The 23964-nt window shown below is 44.8% G+C and overlaps 2 protein-coding genes across 3 annotated transcripts; one reads left to right on the forward strand and one right to left on the reverse strand.

The window, feature by feature from the left end:
* The first annotated feature begins 629 nt into the window (after positions 1–629).
* On the forward strand, positions 630–12537 carry IKBKB (inhibitor of nuclear factor kappa B kinase subunit beta). The gene is made up of 21 exons (XM_052665003.1): positions 630–791; positions 859–953; positions 2039–2156; positions 3177–3246; positions 4133–4221; positions 4449–4538; positions 4902–5026; positions 5327–5434; positions 5726–5855; positions 6293–6475; positions 6698–6812; positions 7161–7284; positions 7541–7692; positions 7799–7860; positions 8591–8700; positions 9026–9075; positions 9608–9707; positions 9889–10036; positions 10234–10361; positions 11043–11133; positions 11701–12537. The coding sequence occupies exons 1-21, from the start codon at positions 687–689 to the stop codon at positions 11767–11769; spliced, it is 2262 nt and encodes a 753-aa protein (XP_052520963.1). The 5' UTR covers positions 630–686; the 3' UTR covers positions 11770–12537.
* VDAC3 (voltage dependent anion channel 3) lies at positions 12524–23341 on the reverse strand. 2 transcript variants are annotated; one of them, XM_052665019.1, is made up of 9 exons: positions 23226–23341; positions 21021–21092; positions 20460–20509; positions 17389–17541; positions 16523–16575; positions 15003–15230; positions 14028–14178; positions 13279–13336; positions 12524–13018 (listed from the first exon to the last, which is right to left on the reverse strand). In XM_052665019.1, exons 2-9 carry the CDS (start codon positions 21085–21087, stop codon positions 12927–12929), a joined length of 852 nt encoding a protein of 283 aa, XP_052520979.1. In that variant the 5' UTR covers positions 21088–21092; positions 23226–23341; the 3' UTR covers positions 12524–12926. The 2 variants fall into 2 exon arrangements, with proteins under 2 accessions (XP_052520979.1, XP_052520980.1); XM_052665020.1 differs by having other exon boundaries at positions 23230–23340.
* Positions 23342–23964: the final 623 nt, after the last annotated feature.

Below are 23964 nucleotides of genomic sequence, written 5' to 3' on the forward strand. Positions count from 1 at the left end.
GTGTGTTGGAGCTTCGTGATCCTTGAGGTCCCTTCCAACCCTGGCCATTCTGTGATTCTAGATTAAAGATTCTAATGTAGTAATAGCTTTCAGGGAAGATTTCAGAAGTTATTTCCTATTTTTTTGCTGCTTAAGGACAACTGTAGCTAAGAGTGCTGTGGGTGCTATGTGCACGTCTTACTGTGCTATAGGAAAAGCTTTTTTAGGAAAGCCAGCAGTAATAATACCTTTTCTATTCTGTATCAGGATAGGGCTTCTTCGAGACTGCTGACTTAGAGTGCATCCCTACACGATGTCTGGATACGCCTCAGCTGTAAGGCAGCTGTTCAGGTGCTGCGTGGAGCCCCTGCTTTCATTTCCACACCAGATGCAAATTGCAGGAAACACAATAGGCTGAAGGAACTTGGCTTCGGGCTTTATGTTGCCTGGTAAGAACCATATCATTTTTACAATAAATACCAGCCATGGAACGCATCCCTACTGCAGCCAGAACGGTCCCAAGTCTCAGAATTTCTTCATCGTAGAACCGTTCCGCTTCCTTTATCGCGTTTGTAACCCCGGTGTGACGGACGCAGGAAGGCGGTTGCGGCCCCTTTAAGGGCGGCCTCGTACCACGTGCCTCCGGAACCGGAAGTGCCCGCGGAGTCGGCCGAGGTCCCGCGGAGTCGAAGCGCCGCGGCCCAGCCATGAGCCGGCCGCCGGCTCTGCAGGCGCAGACCTGCGGTCCTTGGGAGATGAAGGAGCGCCTGGGTACCGGCGGCTTCGGCAACGTCATCCGTTGGCACAACAAGGTAAGCGGCGGCCGGCCCGCTCCTCCGGGCCCGACCCGACCCGCGCTCAGCCGCGCTGTGTCCGCAGGAGACCGGCGAGCAGGTGGCCATCAAACAGTGCCGGCAGGAGCTGAGCCCGCGCAACCGCGACCGCTGGGCGCTGGAGATACAGATCATGAAGAGGTGAGCGGGCGGGAGCGGGGCCTGGCGCTACGGCCGGGCTGAGCGAGGCTGAATGCCGCCAATTCGCCGGGCCTGGCCCTGCGAGATGTGTTGTGATGGTTGCGATAAGGGAAGGGTGGGAGAATCGTATAGAACCATAGGATTGTATGGAGCCATATAGCATCATAAGGTTGGAAAGGACCTACAAGATCATCCTGTGCAACAGCCCTCCCATCACCACTGCCACCACAGGCACTAAACCAGATCTCGCAGCTCCTCATCCAGACGCCTCTTGAACGCTGCCAGGGACGGCGACTCCACCACCTCCCTGGGCAGCCATTGCAGTGCCTGAGAGAAAAAGTTCTTCCTTATGTCCAACCTAAACCTCCTCTGCTACAACTTGCGGCCGTTTCCTCGGGTCCTGGTTGTTGCCTGGGAGGAGGCCAAAGCCCTCCACATCACAGCCTCCCTTCAGGAAGCTGTAGAGTGCAGTGAGGTCTCCCCTGAGCCTCCTCTTCTCCAGACTGAACAACCCCAGCTCCCTCAGCCGCTCCTCATAAGACTTGTGCTGCAGATCCCTCACCAGTTTCGTTGCCCTTCTCTTCATGTCTTATTTGTAGTGAGGGGCCCCAAACTGAACACAGTACTCTGAACATGCTGAGGAAGATCTTGCTTTGTTATTCCTCACAGCTTTCTTGTTCAGCTGTTCTGCTGTTGTCTTTGGTGTTAAAATGGTTATGCTGTGTTCAAGCATGTGCTGGGTGGTGCTTTGGACTGATTGCAGCTGGGGTCCTGCTGGGAGGTGAGAGCAGGCTGTCAGCATTGAGCTTTTAAGTGTAGTTCTAGTAGTTCTGTGCACACCTGTTGTGGATGTGTTCATGGAAAGCACTGGCTGCGCATAGAGCTGGGATGAGTCTGTAGGCCTGTGAGGGAGGGAAGGATGAATTGCAGGCCTTTAGAACTGGCTGTTTCAGTTTCTAAAAGCATTAATGGCCCTGTAGGACTTAACATGACAACCACGAACTTGTGAGACCGTGCACCTATTCGAGAAGGTGTTTTCCCAGGTTCTGATGATGGTGTGTACTTGCCTCATTTCTGTTTCTCAGGCTGAATCATCCAAACGTGGTGGCTGCCCGTGATGTTCCTGAGGGAATGCAGAAGCTTGCACCAAATGATTTGCCATTGCTGGCCATGGAGTATTGCCAGGGCGGAGACCTCCGCAAGGTGGGGTCACCAGTGTGTCCTGTGGTTGAACCTGGCTGGTGGCAGCCATTCCCTCACTGTTGTTTCCTTCCCAGTGAGCTGGGGGAGAGAATTGAAATAAATAAATGAAAACTAGGACTTCACAGAATGGCCAGGGTTGGAAGGGACCTCAAAGATCACAAATCTCCAACCCCCTGCCACACGCAGGGCCACCAACCTCCACATTTCACACCAGCCCAGGCTGCCCAGGGCCCCATCCAACCTGGCCTCCAACACCTCCAGGGATGGACGGGGCATCAAAGCCTCTCTGGCAGCTGTTCCAGCACCTCACTGCTCTCACAGCACAGAACTTCCCCCTGACATCCACCCTAAATCTCCCCTCCCTCAGCTTCAAACCATTTCCCCTCATCCTGCTGTCATCTCCCCTTTCCAACAGTTGACTCCCCTCCTGTTTGTAGGCTCCCTTTAGATACTGAAAGGTTGCAAAGGACTTGTGGGTTGAGATAAAAAGCTCTTTACTGAGAGAAAAGGATACAGCCATTTTGCATGTAGAAGATGAGAGCCTGTGTGAGGGATGTGCAGTAGGATCTGGAGTGTGTCCAAGACCATTGTAGCTCAAGGCGCAATCCCTGTCTGTTACAGGAAAAAAATACAATTACTAATGCTGGTTCTTATCTTACTGTTTTTCTTAAACTTTGCTATAACCTGCCCATAGGTGAGACCTGTAACTTACAGCTGACAGTGGAGCTGACATTGCCAGGCTCCAGGGGAAATGCTTATGAAGGACACAGCAAAGTTGCAGTAACGCAGGCTTCTTCCACCCAGTCTTTCTTATCCCATGGATAATTTAGGCTTAAAGCTCTAATTATAGCTATGAGGGGTCCCAGTTCCACGGTTTTGTCTGTAAAAAGTTCAGTTGTTCATGCTTAAACATCCTGTGTTTTAACAATCTGTGGGACTGAGATCCTCCAGTGGGACATAGGGTGGGGAAGCTATAGCATATGGCGTGGAGAAGCTGTCATTTGTGATGCTTTCTTGCAGTACCTGAATCAGCTGGAGAATTGCTGTGGTTTGCGGGAAGAAGCTATTCTCATCTTACTGTCTGATATTGGTAAGTGATGGCAATACTTCACAAGCCTGAGCTGCAGAAGTGTTGAATCACTGCAGCAGTGACTTCAACCAGCGTTCTTGCTTTGCTGACCCACTTTGTAACAGAGTGAGCCTTTGAGATTTTCTTCATTTGTTTTTTCTTGACGCTTTCTGCCTGGAAAAAACACCCTGGAACTGCTATCAAGTTTTTGTTTTTCTTGTTTTTCCTTGCAACACACTTTTAAATTTTATCCAGGAAAAAAAATAAAAAAAGAGGCATTGTAAAGTATAACCTTGAGCAAGTGTGGAAAATAAAGGGCATTTATTCTGACTGTGGTGTGTTCTTAAGATCAGATTTTTATCTTGTTTAGATGGAATTTCCTAGTTTTGGGGTGGCAGTGGCTCTGTGTGACAATTTGGAAAATTCTTGTGAGTCTGAAATGGGGTGAAAGGGGTGAAAGGTGAAATGGGGAGGGCACCACTTTATGGACAGAAGCTAACAAGATGTGTGGCTTTTGGATCTGGATTTAAAACTGTTGAAGAAATGGGCAAAGAAGAGCTGAGTAGAGGCATTTATCCAGTGAAGAGATGCTTTTTACTTCTACCAGCTGTTACAATTTTTTTTTTAACCTTTAGTACTTGGGAATGGGTACAGAAATGATTTGAAGAGAAAGAAATCTATGGCAACTTTTAAAAATATCACTGCCAAGAGAACAAGTTTGTGCCCAGAAGTGTTGGATGCTAACTTCTTCCTCTTGCACTTGGGATTTTATTTTTCAGTCAGTTCTCTTGTCCTTTGTGCAAGATTCAACTCAAACATCATGCTTTTGTACCACATAGAAGTGAAACCTTAGCAAGCTCATACTGGGTACTTTGACATTCTTAGCAAGTGGCTCTTTGTGTCTCAGCCTCTGCTCTCAGGTACCTTCATGAGAACAGGATCATCCACAGAGACTTGAAACCAGAGAACATTGTGCTGCAGCAAGGAGAGCAAAGGGTAAGCAGTAACGTGGTGTCTCTGCCTACAAAGACAGGTAAATGTAAGTGGAGAATGTGTGTGTGCCTGCTGCAGTTACAGATGTGAACATGCAGAAGCAGTCAACCTCTGGTAACGGCTCTCTCAGATCTGTTTGTCATTCAGCACCCTTCCTGCATATCTTTGAAGTGCTGAACTGGCTTTTTCTGCTGTATGTTCATGTTCTTTTTTTCTCTTTTATGTTTCAGTTAATACACAAAATCATTGACCTTGGATATGCTAAGGAGTTGGATCAGGGAAGCCTATGCACATCCTTTGTTGGGACACTACAGTACTTGGTAAGGAAGAAATTCAGCCTGATGGGCAACTCTCTTTGTGGGGCAGAATTAACAGTGTAATTCAGGTTTGGTCTGGGGTGAAGGAATTGTCTTGGTATGGGGTGCATTTGGAGTGCTGCAGCTGACAAAGAGAAGCTTCCTTCTGCTGCCTTGTTTCCTTCTGCTGCCTCCCACCCCCACTGGATTATCACAGTGTCTATGATAACACAGTGTATTGCATTTATAAGAAGCAGGAGTGTTCTGTGAGATCTCAAAGTGTTTCAGCACAGCCATTAATATGATGCAAATGTTCCTGAGCTCTTAAGGAGCAGAGAGAGCTGGGAGATGGATGGCTTTGACTTTTGCATGTGTAAACTGTCTCAGGCTCCAGAGCTGCTGGAACAGCAGAAGTACACGGTTACAGTGGATTACTGGAGCTTTGGCACGCTGGCTTTTGAATGCATTACAGGCTTCAGACCATTCCTACCCAACTGGCAGCCAGTGCAATGGTGAGTGACCTTGGCCCAGGTGATAAAAAGAATGCATGCAGTGCCACTGTCCTGTCTGTGGGAAGTAGAGCTGTGGTCCCTTGATTCTTTAGGGTAATATCCCTGTATTCCATACCCTTATAGAGATTGACTGCTTTTACTTGAGCTAGTTGAGCATTCCTTAGATTTCTCTTTGGAATCAAGGCTGACTTCTGCAGGGCAAGTAGCAAAGACTCAAGCAGTGTCTTTGTTTTAACTGTAAAAGTTTGCTGGGAAAGGCAAATGATAACTTCACTGTTGTGCTTGCTTGGAATTCATCAGGCATACGAAAGTGCGACAGAAGAGTGAGCTGGATATTGTTGTTTCAGAAGACTTATCTGGAGAAGTCAAATTTTCCAGCAGTTTGCCCTGCCCAAACAATCTGAACAGGTGAGGACTGGAAATCTATTGTGATCTGCTGTGCCATACTGAAATGAGCTTCTTACTCTGTGAATGGACCACCTTTAGTTTATATGCCTTTCTGTAAATAAGTTGAGTGCTTGACACAAACAGTGCTTGTGTTCCTTATCAGACGTGTAGGTGAGTCCCCATTTCTGCCTTCTAAAAAGTGCCTTTACACTAGGGAAAAGAAAATTGGTTGTCAGTCCTGCAGGGACTTGGCCAGGTGAGGACTGCAGATGCATTTCCATTTCTGATCCCATTCTTGCTTTGGTCCTTCAGCGTTTTGGCTGGGAAACTGGAGAAATGGCTGCAACTCATGTTAATGTGGCACCCACGGCAGAGAGGTACGGATCCTGTCTATGGGCCCAATGGGTGTTTCAAAGCTTTGGATGACATCTTGAACTTAAAGGTGAGCAATACACCTGGATTACTTTGAAAACTTTTCCAAAGAGCAGTTGAATCTAATCCATGAGAGAAGAGCCTTGAGTCATGAGCCTAGGAGGAGGAGCAGCACAGAACCCTACTTAGGAGTGTGCTTTCCTCGTGCTTTTTGGAGAAGCTGATCTTGATGGGAGTAGCAAATAGCTTCTGTATGTTCTTGGTCCTGTATTCTGGCAAAGGATTCTACTGAAAAAGCTCTTTAATTGACACGTGACTTCTCTTCCAGCTGATGAAGGGTGAGGTCTTGAGCGTATAATGTTATGATGCAGCTGCAAAGTGACTTCTTGAACTTTGCAAGTGCTTTGAAACAGTTTATTGGTCGTCGTCGTCTCAGTCCAGAGGTTTCTGCTCAAATGTAACTTATGCATTTTCAGCCCTTCTCATGTCACACTGATCTCCTTTTAGTTACTGCATGTTTTGAATATGGTCACGGGAACTGTGCACACCTACCCTGTGACAGAGGAAGAGACCCTGCAAACAGTGAAGGCCAGGATCCAGTCAGACACTGGGATCCCAGAGCAGGATCAGGAGCTGCTGCAGGAGGCTGGTCTTGCATTGTTTACTCAGAAGCACACAGCTGACAGCAAGGTGAGTCTGCATATTCTCCTTCCTTGGCTGTTCAGTGAATTTGCAAGTGCAGCTCTTGCACTGGGAGTACAGCCCTCCCTGCTGTTCTGGCAGGCCTTAGGCATAGTAACCACTTAGACCTGCTCCCTTGCAGGATAGGCACTGTGTTCCCTTCATTTTTTTTGGTGTTATTGAGGCTTGCTTTTCTTGAGAGAACTCCATTGAGTCTTCTGTCTTCTGCAGGTGAACGATGCTGCAGCTGCAGACACAGACCTCCTCTTCCTCTTTGATAATCAGAAAGTTGCCTATGAGGCTCAGGTTGCCTTGCGACCTCATCCGGAAAGTGTTGACTACATCCGTAAGGACTTTCTCTAGCATGAATGTGAGAGGTGGTTCACGTTGAGAGGGCTGCCTGTGTTCTGCAGTCTGTATCGTGTGCAAAGAGCAGAGAGGGGTTTTGTATATTGGTGCTGGAGCAGTGATAAAACAGCCTGGCACAGCATTTATTCAGCTTTTAAAAACAACTGAGGGAAGGAAGGGTTTAATAACACTGGGGAGGCTGCGTGGAGGGTAGCCAGCTATAAAGTTTACAAGAGGTTTGGCTGCATGCCTTTCGAAGCAGTGATGTTTCAGTCTGTTTTGTCACGTGAGAATACTACTTCTAAGCTTCAGACTGATTTCCCTCCACCCATTTTTCTGTTTCCAGTTCAGGATCCAAAGAAGAATCTGCACTTTTTCCAGCTGAGGAAAGTTTGGGGTCAGATCTGGCACACGATCAGGATGCTGAAAGAGGATTGTAACCGGCTGCAGCAGGGACAGCGAGCAGCCATGTACGGTGCCAGTCTGACTGGGACACATATTTCTGCCTTTGCTCCCTGGTGGAAGTTAAAGGGCAGGAAAAGCATCCTGTTAGAATGGGGAAGCCCATGAGTGGAGCTATTAACAACTAGTGGAACACTGAGAATTGTGTTCTTTAGCACAGCTGCTTTTGTGCTCGCTGCTATGCTCTGTTGTATCTGCTTTTGTTCTAAGTGGAAGCCTGCATTTCTACCTTGGGAGGATAACAGGACGTTCTTGTCCACGCAGGATGAATCTGTTGCGTTACAACAGTACTCTCTCAAAGATGAAGAATTCTATGGCCTCCCTTTCCCAGCAGCTGAAAGCAAAACTGGACTTCTTCAAAACAAGCATTCAGATTGATCTTGAGAAGTATAAAGAGCAGATTGAATTTGGAATTAGTGAGTACAGCACCTTGCTTACAGGGCTTTTTTACATCACACACCGTATCTTACCTTTCCCTGTGTGAATTTGAGAAAAGCAATTGTTCTTTTTTCATTTCTGTAGCTTCTGAGAAGCTGCTCTTTGCCTGGAAAGAGATGGAGCAAGCTGTGGAGCTTTGCGGTCGGGTATGTTTCTAAATCTTCATCACTTATCTAAGAAAGAAAGAGGTTTTTTATTCCCCTTTTGTTTTCCTTTCAATAGAAACTTACTGTGCTGACTCCACACATCACACTGCCTTGCTTTGCATTGCATCTTTTTTGTTTTTTCCTTTCACCAGTTTTTGCAGGGAGGTAGATTTTTGTCAAGAAAGCTGAAAGGAGGATTTGGGATGATAGGTTAAACTGAACAGTAAAACAAATGATGAGATGATTGAGCACAAGACAGTGTAGTCTCTGTAAGTACAGCTAAGGGCTCTTCCACATGAGGAGTGAAAAGTAACTGGCTGGATGAGCCTTACTCTGTCCCAACACTTGGTCCTCCTCTAGCTGAAGAATGTGGAGTGGTAGAAGGCCTGTCTGACAAGAGACAGCTTCTGCATATGAACAAGTTCTGGTGAAAAGCAGAACTTGGGGTGCCAGTATTGGATGTAGTTGTATGCCAAGTGAAAGGGGGGAAGAGATGATAGGTAGGATGAGAGAAGAAATCCGGAGTAGTGAATAAATGAGGAGGAAGCATTGCACCCTGGAATCTAGAGCCACACGTATTATGAACTTGTGTTCTCACTTTTCTTTGCCCAAGGCTGTTTGCTGCTTTGTTGACATGTTTAGAAATAGGAATGAGAAAGGAAGAGTTGGTGAGCAGTGGTGTCTCTCAGTATGTGTCTGCCTCGTTGCTTATGTTCTGCTCTGCTTTCAGGAGGATGATGTGGATCAGTTAGTAAAGAGAATGATGGCCCTGCAAACAGACATTGTGGACCTTCAGAGAAGCCCACTGGGTCGTAAGCAAGGAGGAACACTGGAGGATTTGTAAGTGTCAGATGTAAGAGTGTTGCTAGCAACACTGAACCCCTTGTTTCACTGCAGGACAATGAAGTTGCTCTCTTCAGTTTAAATTATAGGGGACTTAAAAAATTAAAACCTAACAAGAAAAAGTTTGACTCCTCACCTGTTGATCTGAAATAGCAGAATGTTATATTATAACATTAATATTATATTAACTGTTATGTTATATGTTATTATGTTATATGTTATTATAGTAACATAATATTATAAGAGATTGGAGTTCTTCAATTACTCGTTCATAATTTAGGCCCTAGAGAAATCCTTTGTGTTCTGTGCCTTTTTCTTCTAGAGAAGAACAAGCCAGAGAGTTGTACCGGAGACTGAGAGAGAAGCCAAGAGGTAAAAGATATTTTATGTCAAGTTGAGCTTGCTTTCTGTGGGTTGTAACTTTGAAGATGGAATCATCTGCATTGAGAAAACTTTCTCTGCATTTTAGGCCTTCATTTATGTTAGCTGTACATGGAGTCCTCTGGATTTGCCTATTTTGGAGAGGGGAGTCAGGGACTCAATTTTAAACCAGGCCAGCCTTGCTTTCTTGACATCTGAGCTGTTCTTGGAACTTCAGAGCTCTTCTCAGAGTTACTGCAAGCGTGTGCTGCTGCTTCATTTTGTGTGTAGGAAGCATGAAAGATGCAGCTGGTTGTTTGAGCAGCTCTACAGCCCTAAGGCAGTAAACCCAGCCTACAACTCTGCTTTCCAGTTCTCATCTCTTGGTGGCTAAAAAGCAGTGCTCTTCATCCCACCCAAACATGCATGTCCTCTATACTTGGGATGTTTCAGGATTGAAGAAAAGGTGGAAACAAACCACTAAGAAGCTTCTCACTGTGATAACAGCCCACTTCTCTGTGTAATATTCAGTCTCTTATTCCAGATCAGAGGACAAGTGGTGACAGCCAGGAAATAGTAAGGCTGCTCTTACAGGCAATCCAGACCTTTGAAAAAAAGGTCCGAGTCATTTATGCTCAACTCAGGTGAGCTTTGTTGTTTGCTTCTATTGACTGTTGAGAAAATGTCTCCTCTTTCAGCGAGAGCTTCTGTCCTAGCAGTGTAAGAAACAGGTTTGCCTGTGCTGTAGGGCTTAAGAAACTTCGAAAACTTCCTCTACTGCAATTGACAATGTGTGATCTAATTTATTACTTTGTTTCTGTAAAGCAAAACTGTCGTTTGCAAGCAGAAGGCACTGGAATTGTTCCCCAGAGTGGAGAAAGTGATGAATCTGATGAGTGAAGATGAAGAAACAGTTGTAAGGCTTCAGGAGAAACGACAGAAAGAACTGTGGAACTTACTGAAAATTGCTTGTGTAAGTAAAATAAAAACTGTTGTTAAGATTGCAGCACACCCAATAACTGAGATAAGAATAAGTTGAGTTTATCCTATGGTTGTTTGTCTTCATTACCTTGAGTTAGGATTAAAGATGGTTTCTAGGCTGTCTTGTGTTGCTGGCTATTGGAAATAAATGGAAAGAATTGCAATTTCAATCTGCTGTCTTTTCTTTAGAGCAAAGTACGTGGTCCTGTTAGTGGCAGTCCAGAGAGCATGAACATGTCACGTCTTAACAGCCCTGGTCAGCTGCTGCTGCAGGTCCCTTCTGGGACCTATGCTTTACCAGAATCTGTCAGGAAAAGGTGAGCTGAAGGCTGGGCTTCTGTTACTGCTTGTGTCAGCTCTGCAAACTGATACAGAAGCTTTCTTACGTTTCATGCTTAGTGCTCAGTTGCAGTGTCAGTAGTCCTACCTACCCAGTAGCTGTTTTAGTTTGGTTGGTTGGTTGTTTCTTCTGGGGTTTGTGAATATTCCTTATGAACAACTGGAAATGAATTTAGCTGCGTGCCCCCCACTGCAATGAATAGGGTTTGTTTTATCTGGGCTTGTTGGGCTTACTTGAAGTGCCCTGCCAGCAGGAATTGTGTTATTGTGGAAGGAAACGAATGGTAGGAGGGCTGTGTCAGGAAAGAGAGAGTGCTCTACCAAACACTTGTAGTTCTGGCTTGTTTAAAGCAACTGGGTCACTAATTAAAATGAGACCTCAGCTTGTGTATTTGTACATTGCTTGTGTTTGAGTTTACAGGCTGCTCTAAAACGTTTTCTGTAGTGGCAGTGGCTCCATCTAAGAACCCAATTCCAATTTGAACACGCTTCCTTTTGTCCCATGCCAGTAAGTCTGCCACTGACTTCCCCTGGTGCAAAACAGGTTAACAAGCTGATTGCTAAAGGTTAACGTTCCTCAGTGTTGTGCAGTGTACCTTCACAAAGTATTTCCTAGAGAAACTTGCATGGAAAATAATTGTCAAACACTCATCTTTCAGTGAGGAGCTACTGCTGGAATCGCAGAAACTGTGCAGCCAACTCGAAAACGTGATGCATGACACAATGAAGGATCAGGAGCAGAGCTTTATGGTAAGATGCCTGATATTCCTGTGCAAGTGTGGACCAGGGAAGCTGATTGCTTAACGCTTCTGTTTGTGTATTTTTGCCCACTCAATAAGTGAAATGGTGAATAGAAACCTGGAGCTGTGTGAAACAAAACCACTTGCTCTCCCATTTGAACTGCTGGCACATTCCCTGCTTGCTGAGAGCGGAGGCCACATCTTTGGGTTCTCAGCCATGTTATGCCAAATTGTAAAGCAGCAGGGATACTCAGGCTTCCCTTTCTTGGAAGGGCAGGGGCAAGTGGGGGAGGTGCTTGTCTGTGGTGCAGAAATGTTGCACAAGTGCACTTTTCCCATTGGATGGATCTGTGGAAGCTACACACTGGTGTGCAGGGATGCTTATTTACTGCAGTAGAATGCTGATATGCAAGTAAAATATAGAAGGGAAGAGTTTAAAGCTGTGTCTTTCCATTTAAATAAATCGCATCGTTCATCATGAAACCATACTGACCAAGCTGTTTGCAGTAAAGTTTTTAAATCAATCTCAAATACAAGCCAGCACTGAACTTTGTATTTCTAACTCTTTATACTTCAGGCTCTCGACTGGAGCTGGCTTCAGCTGCAGGCAGAAGAAAGAAGCAATCCAGAACAAACCCATATGTAAAATCACCTCAACTGCCTCTAAAGACGTGCGAGCTGAGGAAGCCAGCTGTGATCATCTGCTGTCTCTAGGAAGGGAAGTGCCTCTTTTTACTGCTGCCTACTGCTTATGTGAGATACGTGGCACAGCTTCCAGTATCCACATCTCAGATACTTCATTTCTGAAAGATGCAGTAGGAAATGCTTATCCTGACTGCTTGGAAAAAGTTCTTAACAGTGCCTTAAGACAGCAGATAATCCTTACTGTATGATTTGATGTTTCTTCCCTTAGGCACCACGTGAGGTTGTTCTGCCTTTCAAGCTTTCTGATGACAAATGGACAATGCAGGCAGTCAGCTTGCACTGTCACTGGTATATGTCACCTTCCTAATACACCTCAACTGTGAACACGTTTTCTTAGGCTTTGCTGATTTGCACTTTTTTTCTTAAATGTAACAGTTATAATTACTTAATACTTGTTTCCTGTATGGGAACGAAATTATCTAAAGTGTGAACTTTTTGTTTGTTCTTTTTAATGTACTCAAAGCATTTTAATGAAAGAGCTGATTTTACTGTATAGGCCTCTGAAATGTGAGGTAAAGAGCAAGGAAAAGCAAATTGTTGGATACTTTTTCCAGTTAAAATCCTAAAGCACTGCAGCACCTCTCCTGTGAGAAAAGGCTCTTCTTAGCCTGGAACAGAGAAAGGCTCAGTGGTGAATCTGATCGATGTACATAAATGCCTGAATGGAGTAAGCAATGAAGATGGAATCTGTTGGGTTTTTTTCTTCCAACTGTGACTGATTTATTTCATTCTGACATAAAACAAAATTTTGCACAACAGCACGGATCACCTTTTATAAAAGGGAGTGAAATACAGGACATGCAATACAGTACAATAAGGGGAAGAGGTGGAATATTCTTCTCCTTTTAAGAACCCATTTAGAATATGATAAACAAGTGAAATGTGGCACAAACATCAGAGCTTCCAAGCATGCTTTCAAGTATCTTCTGGTAGAGGTGCTTGTACTTTCTGGACTTCAGTGTTGGGGTAAAAGCATACTTTGGAAGAAGTAGAAAGTTCACACTTCTTGAGACTTGACTATAATGTTAAGGCCAGAACACTGGGTACACTTTACCTTCATCTTCCAGAGCACCATCTGTTGTTTTACTTAAAAATGCATTAAGCTTCCAGCTCAAATCCTAGCCCAACTTTGTGACCTCCAGCACTGAAATTCTTGCCATCAATCAAGCCTGACAGGGTCAGCTTTACACCTACAAAAGCAAGTCATGAGATCCTGATCTTCCCTTATAGCATCCGTCCCTCCGTCCGCCCCCCTTCAGGTACCTGAGGCTCACTGCTGTGTCTCAACTGCTGTAGGAGCTTATGTACATGCACAGCCTTCACTGCTATGGAGCTGTGTAAGACTTCTAGGTAATGTTGTTTGTTTGCTCATTTGGGTTTTTTTTTGGTCATCTATCTTTTCTATTTCAGAGATAACATTAAAATAATGCTACCAGTCGAACTTACGTACCAGGTCGAAGAGCAAGAGTGTAACCAACTCCAATCAGGCTGGCATTATTTACTTTAGCCTGCAGAAAATAAAAGAAATCACACCAATACACAGATATTCAGATCAGCATCCTGGTACCCCAGGCAAGTAGCTGACATGGCAGTGGGTCCAGCTACTTGCAGGCTGACCTCTGGCAGTGGCACATTTCAGTCTTCTTTCCAAGCTTCTAGTCTGCTCAATTTCACTACATTCCTTGAGTTCAAACTGTAACAGGCTTGAATAATGGCTCTGATCTTTAAATTGTGACATGTGTAAAGGTTCTGTATCGAGTGCCAACCTTGTTTTTAACACACAAATGAGTAAGTAGCAAATACACGAATATGGAAACTTTTTCTAAACTGACTTTGAGCTGTTCATATGTTTAATTCTAGCCAAATTATCCTGGAATTAATTAACAGAGGGCTCAGTGTTACCATGTATTCAGTTACTTTTATTTGCTGGTGGGCCTGTTTTCTCTCTGAATTCTCTTCCCAGCTCTCAGCTCCCCCTTCTGTTTCTCTTTGGGCCCTGCTGTTCCTGCAGAACTTTGCAGGTGTTAATGCCAACACTTGTTAATGCCAACACTTGTGGTCCCAGTTGAGATCTGAACCACAACAGAAGCAACGGTTTGTTATCACAGTAATTTCTCAGGAAGTAGCTGAAGCAAGAATTTCACACCATGAGCATTGAAGAGAACCTGGAAATACTTTTTCCCTTATAAAAATCCTTACCACAATGGAGGTCTTCTCATCCAGCTGGTACTTAGCAGCAATTCCGAACCGCGTGTTGTTACTGCCAGCAGTCCATGCAAGATTGACTGATGTCTCAACCTTATTATTAACCTTCTGATAAATAGACCCACCAAACTCTGTGCCATCATTCCTGTTTGTAAGAGATGAAAGCATGTGAAGAGCTGCCTTCCTGAGAAAAAAGGAGCTCTTGAGATTAACCCTTTCTTTCCCAAGACTTGTGATCGTTCTCTCTAAATGAACTGAGCATTCCAGAGTCATTCTCCTTCCTAGCTGGAGCTGATGTTATTCAAAGCATGAGTACTGAATGTGTACCAGACCAAGATTTCTGACAGTCAAGACACAAGGTTTGAAATTCTGATAAAAATAACCTGGTGTGTCTTAAGAAAAGCCTGTGATGATGCATAAAGGGACAGAGGCAGCTGTGGGAATGAGGAGACCAAAACCAATGCAAAAACAACCACGGCAGTTGTTATCACTGCATTCAAAGGCTCCCAGAGCATCTGAGTGCCAAGGCCAGAACTACATTAAGATGACTGCTGGAAGCATCAAGCATGATGCAGCAGGCACCTCCTCCTATTTCTGAGACACGAGTTTTCTTCCCAGAAGGGGAAAGGCTTTCTAGCTTAACTGAAGACTCTTATCGTCAATACAGACATTGCAGTTTACAGATTTCATTCCAAATTAACAGCACAAAGTGCCTTTTTCCCACTATCCTGTGTAGACACAAATAAAATTACCCCGAATCACTGTTGGCAAAGGACAGTGGAAAGTTGAAAAGCTGCATCTGCTTTAATTGGGCTGAAAATGGAATCACAGAACGTGAATTACTTTGCAACAAATCAGCATCCTCCCTTATCCTCCCCCCCATTTCTTTAAACCTAGCTCAGTTAATTCTTACTACTCATCAGCTTGGTTTCTCCAAGAATGCTTTTCTAAGTGTAGATCAGTACTTACACGTTAGTGTGTAGCTGAAAGTCTCCTGCCTTATATCCCAAGGCAAAGTTGTTTTGTGAAAGCTTAGATTTGGCTGTATCAAAAGCCATCTGATAGCCAGCAAGCCAGCCTTCATAACCCAGCACTGCCCAGCCATAAATGGTTGGTCCAGAGAGATCAATGTCTATATTGCAGCCTAGGTTTACGTATTCTCTTTTGTAGGAAGTCTTCAATTTTCCACTCTTCTTCCTGAAGAGAAACAGGCCATTTTATTCCTGCTGGTGTACCACAGGAGTTTTAGTCCCATATGCATATCCTCAAGGCTAGTTAATTAAACAATGCTAATGCCTATTCAAACAGGTATCACTGATATGTTTTTTGGTGGTGCTTCTGCCACCATCTCAAAATCCTTGAAATCATCAAGAATTTCACAGGAAATAAATAAGGGAGTTTTTATTATTTTTTTTTTTTTTCAGAAACCATCAGTTTTCAGATCTTGTTCTTCACAAACAAGTGCAGTGTAGCACAGTGTCAGCTGTGACATCTCACACTGGCCTTACTGTCTTTTGTTGGCTTTGGCTATTCATATCCCTCCCACGTTCCTTCCTTCACTGGTCAATTCCCTCTTTCACATGCAGTGCCTGCTTTCCTTCCTTCCTCACTGCAGGATCCCACTCTGCTCTACTGAAAACCAGTTGTCCTCATCTTCCATTTGTCAGCCAGCCTTCTGGAGAAGCATTGCTTCCTCTCAGTGTCTTTCTGCTCACCCTGCTATCGCTCCATAGTTAACAAAAAATAATCCATCACCTCCCTCATCCTCACCCCAACCTTATTTATATCTCTTCCTGAAGGCGCAGCAGGATGCTGTCAAACCTGACCTAGGGGCTCATTCTTAAACTCCTTTTCTATTTCCTTATATTCAATTAATACCTTCTACAACAATTCTTTCGTTATGCTGACTCCAATGACAGACAATAGCAGTAATTATTTATGAAGTCTCAAGCTTCATCTGTAGACATGTGTACCCTGCATGTACTCCTCCCCTCTGCTCTACTGTTAACCAAAAGAAATCAATAATAAGAGAAGACAAAAATATGCTGCTGCAGTGCTTATTGTAATCAATATGCCATTCAGCTGTGCACAGCCATAAGCCCACAGGCTTTAGGGAAAAACAGTACTTTGCTCAGTGTTTCCTAAGGCAGCCAGTGGTCAGCAGATGGACCACAAACACCATCACAGTGCAAATGCAGCAGTGAATGTGAAACTGCACAAGAGGACAGAGAAACATCATGTCTACTCCACAGTGAAAATTTCCAGTGGCCAAAAAGCCAAAAAAATCCATTTTAGCACATTGTTCAGAGCCCACTGCCTTCCAAATACTCGACAGTGCAGGGCAGGAATTCCCTGTTGCAGTATTTGAATATGGCCATTCAGTGACAGTGCATTTTGAGCATTTACACAGTGAACAGTACAAGGATTTCTAGTCAAAAGGTAAAGACAAGTCGAGGGCTTCCCAGGTTAAAGTAACAGAAAATATTTACCCTGTGTTTGGTACAAATGTAGTGTCAAGAGCAACCTTCAATCCTTCAGCCAACTGTTAAGAAAAACAGAGAAGTCTGCTCACAGCTCTGTCAAAATGTGGTTTCTAGTACTATGGCACTACTTCAGGTCTTAGGAGATGACACAACATGAAGGGAAAATCTCCCACACATTTTTACAATGAAATCTGTACATGCTGCAAGGTTAAGAGCTGCCCTGCCTCATTTTGAGCAGCATTTTCCACGTTAAAGCACTGGTTAAAGTACAGAAGGTGATGCACACACAGCAGAGGGCACCACAAGCTTTCATTACCTCTGGCACTGCTGCCTTCTGCTGTAAAAAGCATAAAGCTACTGACTTTGAAAAGCAGTTACTTATTTTAAGAGTGTTATATAGAAACCCTTTGCTTAAGCAACGCCAGGCTGCAAACACTGATCTTTCTCTTCAACCTCACAAAACACTTCCAGTCTGAAGGCAGACAAACTTCCAGCTTTCTGCATTCAAACATTAAAACGGAGAGACTCCTCTTTGGTTTTCTTTTATGAATGCAGCAGTGACAGCACTACGTAGCTGCACCTGATCTTCAAACAAAAGCTGCTTAATTAACAGTGATACTCATCCAACCAGCTGCTGTGGCCAGCCTGCATCAGCAGCCATTCAGTACTTCTGGATCACAGCGCAGCACTTTGCTGTGAGGATGCTCAACCTCCCACCCCTCCAAATTCATGATGCTGCCTCTCAGTCTGGACACTGCAAACACAGCATCACTTTTTTCTTTTTAGTACTTCAGGGAGTTTTGTGTTCCTTCTGTTCAACTCAGTACTTCTGTAACAACTGCAGAAACATTTTTAGAGGATTGACTTCTTACCTGATCCTCCACGGAAACTTCTGTTCCCAATGTGTTGTCTGTGTTCCACTTCTGAATGAATGTAAGTCCATAGTCTTTGATCTTATACTTGGTTTCTAGATTACCCAAAGCCTTGCCTGTGTCTGTATTGGAAGAACCGGTTGCAGTAAATTCCTGCCAAGAGGACAACATGAGTTTCATCCCTCCAGATACTTTCAGTTTATCCACTTGTCAAATGCTTGCACTCAAACACTCGCTTGGCTTCAGACCTTTCAACAGAGCTCTCCTCCCTCTCCCCCAGTAAAACAATTATTTTTGCATCTCAAAATGCAAAACTCCTTTTAGCACCTCCATTCTGGATATGGCCTTTACTCAGACGTGCTGATGCAGCCCTGGGACTTTCTTAGGCCCTAACACACAAAGGCTTGGCACTTCATTCCCCTGTCCCCCTCCTTGAACCTCTGTTACATTTTTTCCTAAGTTATTCACCAACATTCCACCTCAGCAGCTGCTATTCCATCATCCTTGGACTTGTTCTGTGCTTCACACAGGTTCTCTGTCCCTCAGCCACATACAAGACATCCATCTGAAACACAAAGCTGCTCGTATCCTATGATTTTTCTTCCTAAAATTCCCCATGCTGTTTTTAAGCACGCTGTCCTTTGCTGTTTGAGCAGCTCCTCACATATCAGAGCTTTCACTAAGGGCCGTGAAACCCCAATAAATACATTAACTTTAAGGTAGCCTGCTCAGTGTTTGATGTACAGGGTATAAAGCAATTTTTGCAGTAAGTCCAAGGGATACCACCTTAATTTAAAAAAGCATCTGAGAACGCAGCTGATTTCTGTTGTCCTCATCTCAAATATTTTCCCTAATCAATCTGCCATTGCATTTCCAAGTCACCTCTGTTTTAAAGTTTAAATATTTAAAGTGTCCACCATCAACACATCTTAGTTTTAGAACCCTGACTTTCTGGCTCGTTACAGGACAGGATTTCTAGGTGCCACCAAATTACTTTCAAAATTTACCATTTCTCAGGGCGCACTTAAAATCTTCCAATGGTTCTGAATTGCCAGGGCAATGCAGCCAGGTAACATTCCTGGCTCACCATGGAAAAAAGGTGGCATTTCCTCAAGTTAATGCACTGCTACAACAGCACAGCAATTTCACTGCCTCTCTGGCTACCTTGTGAAAATACAGAATGTGAGTCAGGATGCAGACCATCCCTGAAGGTACATTCACTGCAAAGCATTCTAATACCACTTCCACAAACTCAATGTGAAGAATCTGCACCAGACTTCAGAACTGACCTCCTTCTGATCTTAGTGTGGATGACTGATTAAGATTTTATGTGATTCTCTGATTAAGCAAATGGAAGGTTGTAAAAGTCTTTTTTTTTTTCCTTAACATCTAAAGGACAACCAGCTGCCACAACTGATCTGAAAGCAGAATGCACACAGTTAACATCTACTGCCACCAGTCCTCAACTTTCTACACCAGCCTTCTTATCAGGCCATTGCATGGAAGCGTTACTTGGATTATCTGGAGCTGAAAACCAAACTCATTCTGGCTCTGAATCACATTCTGCTCTGACTCAGCAATCCAGCTCAGCTTCTCATTGACTTTTAGTTCACAGTGGCTGCTTTCCTCGAGAACACGATGCACTCAGCACAGCCCAGCAGTTGTGGTCTGTGAAACAATTCTAATCAACAGAAAACAACAGTGGTGCTGTCAACACCCACATGGAAGAAAAACCAACAGAACATTTATGTATGAAAGCAGTCAGAGATCATGGAAATACCCAAGTATGAATTAGCTTCCACGCTTTGTACCTCACCTCAATCCTCAAAACCCTATTTTGCAGTGAACCCCCCCCCCATTTTGCTTGCTAGAAACACTAATGAGCATGAAACCTCTAGCAGCAACAAATGTGCCAATACCACACCTATGCAGATTTCCCTCTTCGTGTTTTTACAGTGTTCTTATCTCAGATTGCTGGACAGGGCTCACAAACGACTTCACACACGTGCATCATTCAGAACATGGAGCACCATGGACTCGTGGCAAACTTCATGACACAGACAGCACGACTCAAAAACAGGCAGGCAGATGAACAACTACCACCACAAAAACGTCAACAACAAAAGAAGCAAAAGCCAACATGCCGAAACAGCCACTGTTCTTACCAGCTGAAAAAGGATCCAACATGAAATTTGCATGGAGAAGGAAAAACCCATTTTAAAACTTAATACAGTTGGCATGTTCTGCCACATGCAGAGCGTAAGGAACTGTTACTAATTTATCTGAGAATCATAACTTTGTGGCAGGAAAACTGTATATATACAGAGGTGTCAGCAACTAACAGCCGTTGTAGATCCTCAGCCTCATGATGCGAGCAATCCATCAAAAGCTTAAGTGAGACATCATGAAATAATACAAAAGGAATGAAAATGACTTGCACCATTTATGTGATAAGAATGCAAGAGAAGGAGGGAGGCCAAAGCAAATGTGGTTAAAAGAAGTTGAAAAGCAGCACAAGCCTGGCAACTGGAGAGCAGCAATAAGAGCACTCAGAACTGAGACTCAGTAGAGGAATTGGTTTATCTGGTATGAAATACCAGTGCCTGTGGGTAAGGACCAAAGTCACAAATTCTTATTTTGCCAGCTTTACTGTGAAACCATAGAACTACAGAACGACTGGGGCTGGAAGGGACCTTGAAGATCATCCACTTCCACACCCCTGCCTTGAGGAGGGCTGCCGCTCACAACAGCAGGCTGCTGCAGATATTGAAAACCTGCCTGGATGCTTCCATCTGCATCCCTTCTGTAGGGAAGCTGCTTGAGCAGGGGCTCAGATTAAATGATGAACTCCCTCCTGAACTCCCTCCCAATCCTTAAAATTCTGTGATTCTGCAGTAATTCGTGTGCACCAAAGTACAACTGCATCAATTCCACGTATCGCTGCAGAAACAAACCAGGGATAGCTATCCTAAAATGAGAAGCAAAAGACAGAATCAACACATGTAGCAAGTTACTGCCACCAAATCAGGAATTTGCCCTTGCTGGTGATGTGAAAAGCCCCCAGTACTTACCACCCCACTTGAAGACTTGGTCTTCAATTCCAACTTGACCATTCCAAATCCTGAAAACAAGAGCACACAACATGTATTTCACTGCAATATACAAGTGAGACGTATTTGCTGCATAGCCAAAGTCCAACAGATGGGGAACACTGGCCAAAACCAGCCTATTTCCAAATTCCAACCAATGCTGGTATTTCTGATGAATGACTGAAGGAGTTGTGACAATTCAGAGTGGTTGGGCTCATAATTTTGGGGTGTAGCAGACAGAATTTACCAGTAAACGCCATAGGATACCCCTGTTCTTAGTTTTTTGGCCAGGTTTAATGGTCACCCATCATTTGGTATCTCTGCTATCTGGGGACCAATCAATACTGCTACCATTGCCTCTGAGCAACAAAGTTTACTTTCCAACCTCTGGTTCCAAGGCAGGAATTTTCCTCTCCCTGTCCCTCTGTTGAATTCCCACCACAGGGTATCTGACAGAACTCTGACATAATAATGACTTTGTTGTGGTCCTCAAGATGCCTAAGACAAAATACAGAGACATCAAACCTCAGCCATGTTACTTACCATAGCCCTTATTGAATATATCCCTGGCAGCCTTTCCCAGGTCACTGTAGGATGGTGGGACAGCCATTGGATCTGAAACATAACGGAAGCTCTAAAAACCTTAAAACAGCACAGAATCCAAACCAGGTCCAAACCATTTACAGACATCTATGAGCAAGCACCCTCTATGTGCTCCACCAACAAGGAACCACAAAGCCTTGGGAGCCCTGAAAGTCATCCTGGTGTCACTGCTGCCTTGTCAGAAACAAACACAAATACAAAGAAGTTATGGAAACAAATTCACTCTTTGAAATCACTAAACCCTGGGATCAGTATGAAAGTCAAGCACGTGCTTAGGCTGTTCTGCCATTCTGTCTCAAAAAGAGCTCACGGAAGCATCTCATCACTGCTGTGAGACACTGAGCACTGCTTTCATTACAGCACTCTGAAAGAGGCTCCAAGTGAAGCCACATCATCACTGAAGGATCCCAAAGAAAAGACAATTGATTTCCGTATGAATTTGTTCTTAGGATTTGGAAAATACATAAAAAGAACTTGTTACAGTGTCCAGTGGCCGTGTAGGACTATTCCTAACACTAGCAACAACCACATTTTCTGTGCAACTTAAATGGACAACAAAACTCAAAGGGACAGATGTAAAACTACAGCTTTCAGATTAGGAACTTTGCACCAGAAAGCCCAGATTAGGGGGAAAAAAAAAAAAAAGAAAAAGTATGAATATTCTTCTCTGGCAGAAAATTAATTTTTCCCTTCTAGAATAAGACTGCAAAAAGAAACACTTGCTTCACAAAAGAAAAGCAATTAGAAATGACGTTTGTGTTTTATTCTGATGGTAACTCTGCCATTTAATCTTTCCTGATTCATTTGTTGATATTCTTCTCTGCAACAGCTGAAACACCAGAAATCCACCTTTGTTATCATTTCAAAAGACTGACTGAAAATAATAATAATGCAGGCAAAACATGTAAAATCCTTAACATCATCACATTCCTTTCATAATTATAGTTACTTTATTTCCCTGTACTGTCATCCTGCTGTTAAAATCCCAACAGGACAAGGAAAAATGGTGTTAAGTTGAAAAAGGGCAGCTGGAGGTTGGATGTCAGGGAAGTTCTGTGCTGTGAGAGCAGTGAGGTGGTGGAACAGCTGCCAGAGAGGCTGTGATGCCCCGTCCATCCCTGGAGGTGTTGGAGGCCAGGTTGGATGGGGCCCTGGGCAGCCTGGGCTGGTGTGAAAAGTGGAGGTTGGTGGCCCTGCGTGCGGCAGGGGGTTGGAGCTCCGTGATCCTTGAGGTCCCTTCCAGCCCTGGCCGTTCTGTGATTCTATGATTCAGTTCTTGCTGTCAGTGCTCTGTTCTTTATTCAGACTTCTAGCAAAAATGTAACAAGCATTACTTGGACCTTGAACGTAACCAGAAATCTGTTTCTCCAGCAGCTTCTGAATTCCAAAAACGCAAGTAATCAAAATACAAACAGATTTGCAAAATACAAGTTCAACAATACCTGTATTAAGCAATTAAGCTCCGTTTGGACAGTTGGCTCCTTCCTAAAACGAAACTCTCACACAGTTTGTATCCCACACTGAGGAACGCTTTTCCGTTCTAACCTGCACTACACGTCTAATAGGCTTTGATCTAAAACAAAACTGCAGTTTCCTTATGTGACGCTGAGGTATTAAGATCAGCACTTAGCAAAAATCACAGTGCAAAATGGCCTCTGACCTGTCAAAAACGAGAGGATAAGTTAAAATCGTTGACTCACTGAACTGATGACAAACTGAACACGGACTTTTACCACAGCACGGTTTTAATTCATAACGGAACACTTTCCACAGCTGCGGGGCACAGTTTATTTTTCCTCATACAACACCGCCTTTTTTTTTCTTTCTCCTCAGTTAAGAAGTTCCAAAATCCAAACCCAATGTCTGACAGCGGTGTCTCAACCTTCCTCACACCGGCTGTCCTTAGGAATCCCGTTCTCAACCCACCGTCCTTCGCGAATAACCTTTCTCTCCCCACGCTTTCCACGCCGTTCCTACAGATAAAAAACCTCATTCCCACACACCAGAAATCCCCGCTTCCCGCCCCACAGCGGAGCTCCCTCAGCCAGCCCGATAACGGCGATACGGCCGCCGCAACGACACCGCCCCGCCGCAGGGTGAGCCGAGAGGGCAGCCCCACCCAGACGCCCGCAGCCCCACCGCTACCTGCCGGCCCTGTCGCTCTGCGGAAAGGTCTGCGGGGCGCGGCCGGAACGCTGCTGGGTCCGCATGCGCAGAGAGCGCGGGCAGGGAGGGAGAGGTGGGGACGTGTGAGAGGTGCGCACGCGCAGAGCGCCGGTAGGGTCCGCATGTGCGAAGGGCTAGTGGAGTACGCATGCGCAGAGAGCGTGTCTAGGGTACGCACGCGCAGAGCGGTTATTTAGTTCGCATGCGCAGAATGCTAGACGGAGGTACGCATGCGCGGAGGGCTAGTGGGGGGGGAGAGTGCGCAGAAGGCTTGGCAGAATGCGAGTATAGAGAACGCATGCGCAGAAGGACAGTGAGGTAAATAGGGAGTACGCATGCGCAGAAGTTAGTGGATAGGCATGCGCAGAGCAGTGGTTCAGTCCGAGTGCGCGGTGCTAGTTGGAGGCGTATGCATGCGCAGAGGGCTAGTGAGGGGTGCACGCATAGGCAGAGCCGTGCTTTAGTTCGCATGCGCAGAGGGCTGGGGAGTACGCATAAGTAGAGGGCTAGTGGGGGGGGGGGTACGCACGCGCAGTACGGTGGCTTAGTCGCCTGCGCAGAGTAGTAGTCGGGATTACGCATGCGCAGAGGGTTGGGTGTACACAGACGCAGAGCTTGTGGAGATGGGTACGCATGCGCAAAAGTTTAATGGGCGGATGGGGGGATACGCATGCGCAGAAGGGTCGTGGGTACAGCACCTGCAACCTTCAGCAAGGAC

The sequence above is a fragment of the Tympanuchus pallidicinctus genome, unplaced genomic scaffold, assembly GCF_026119805.1.
Source record: "Tympanuchus pallidicinctus isolate F22 unplaced genomic scaffold, pur_lepc_1.0 scaffold60, whole genome shotgun sequence".
Classification (NCBI taxonomy): Eukaryota; Metazoa; Chordata; class Aves; order Galliformes; family Phasianidae; genus Tympanuchus; species Tympanuchus pallidicinctus.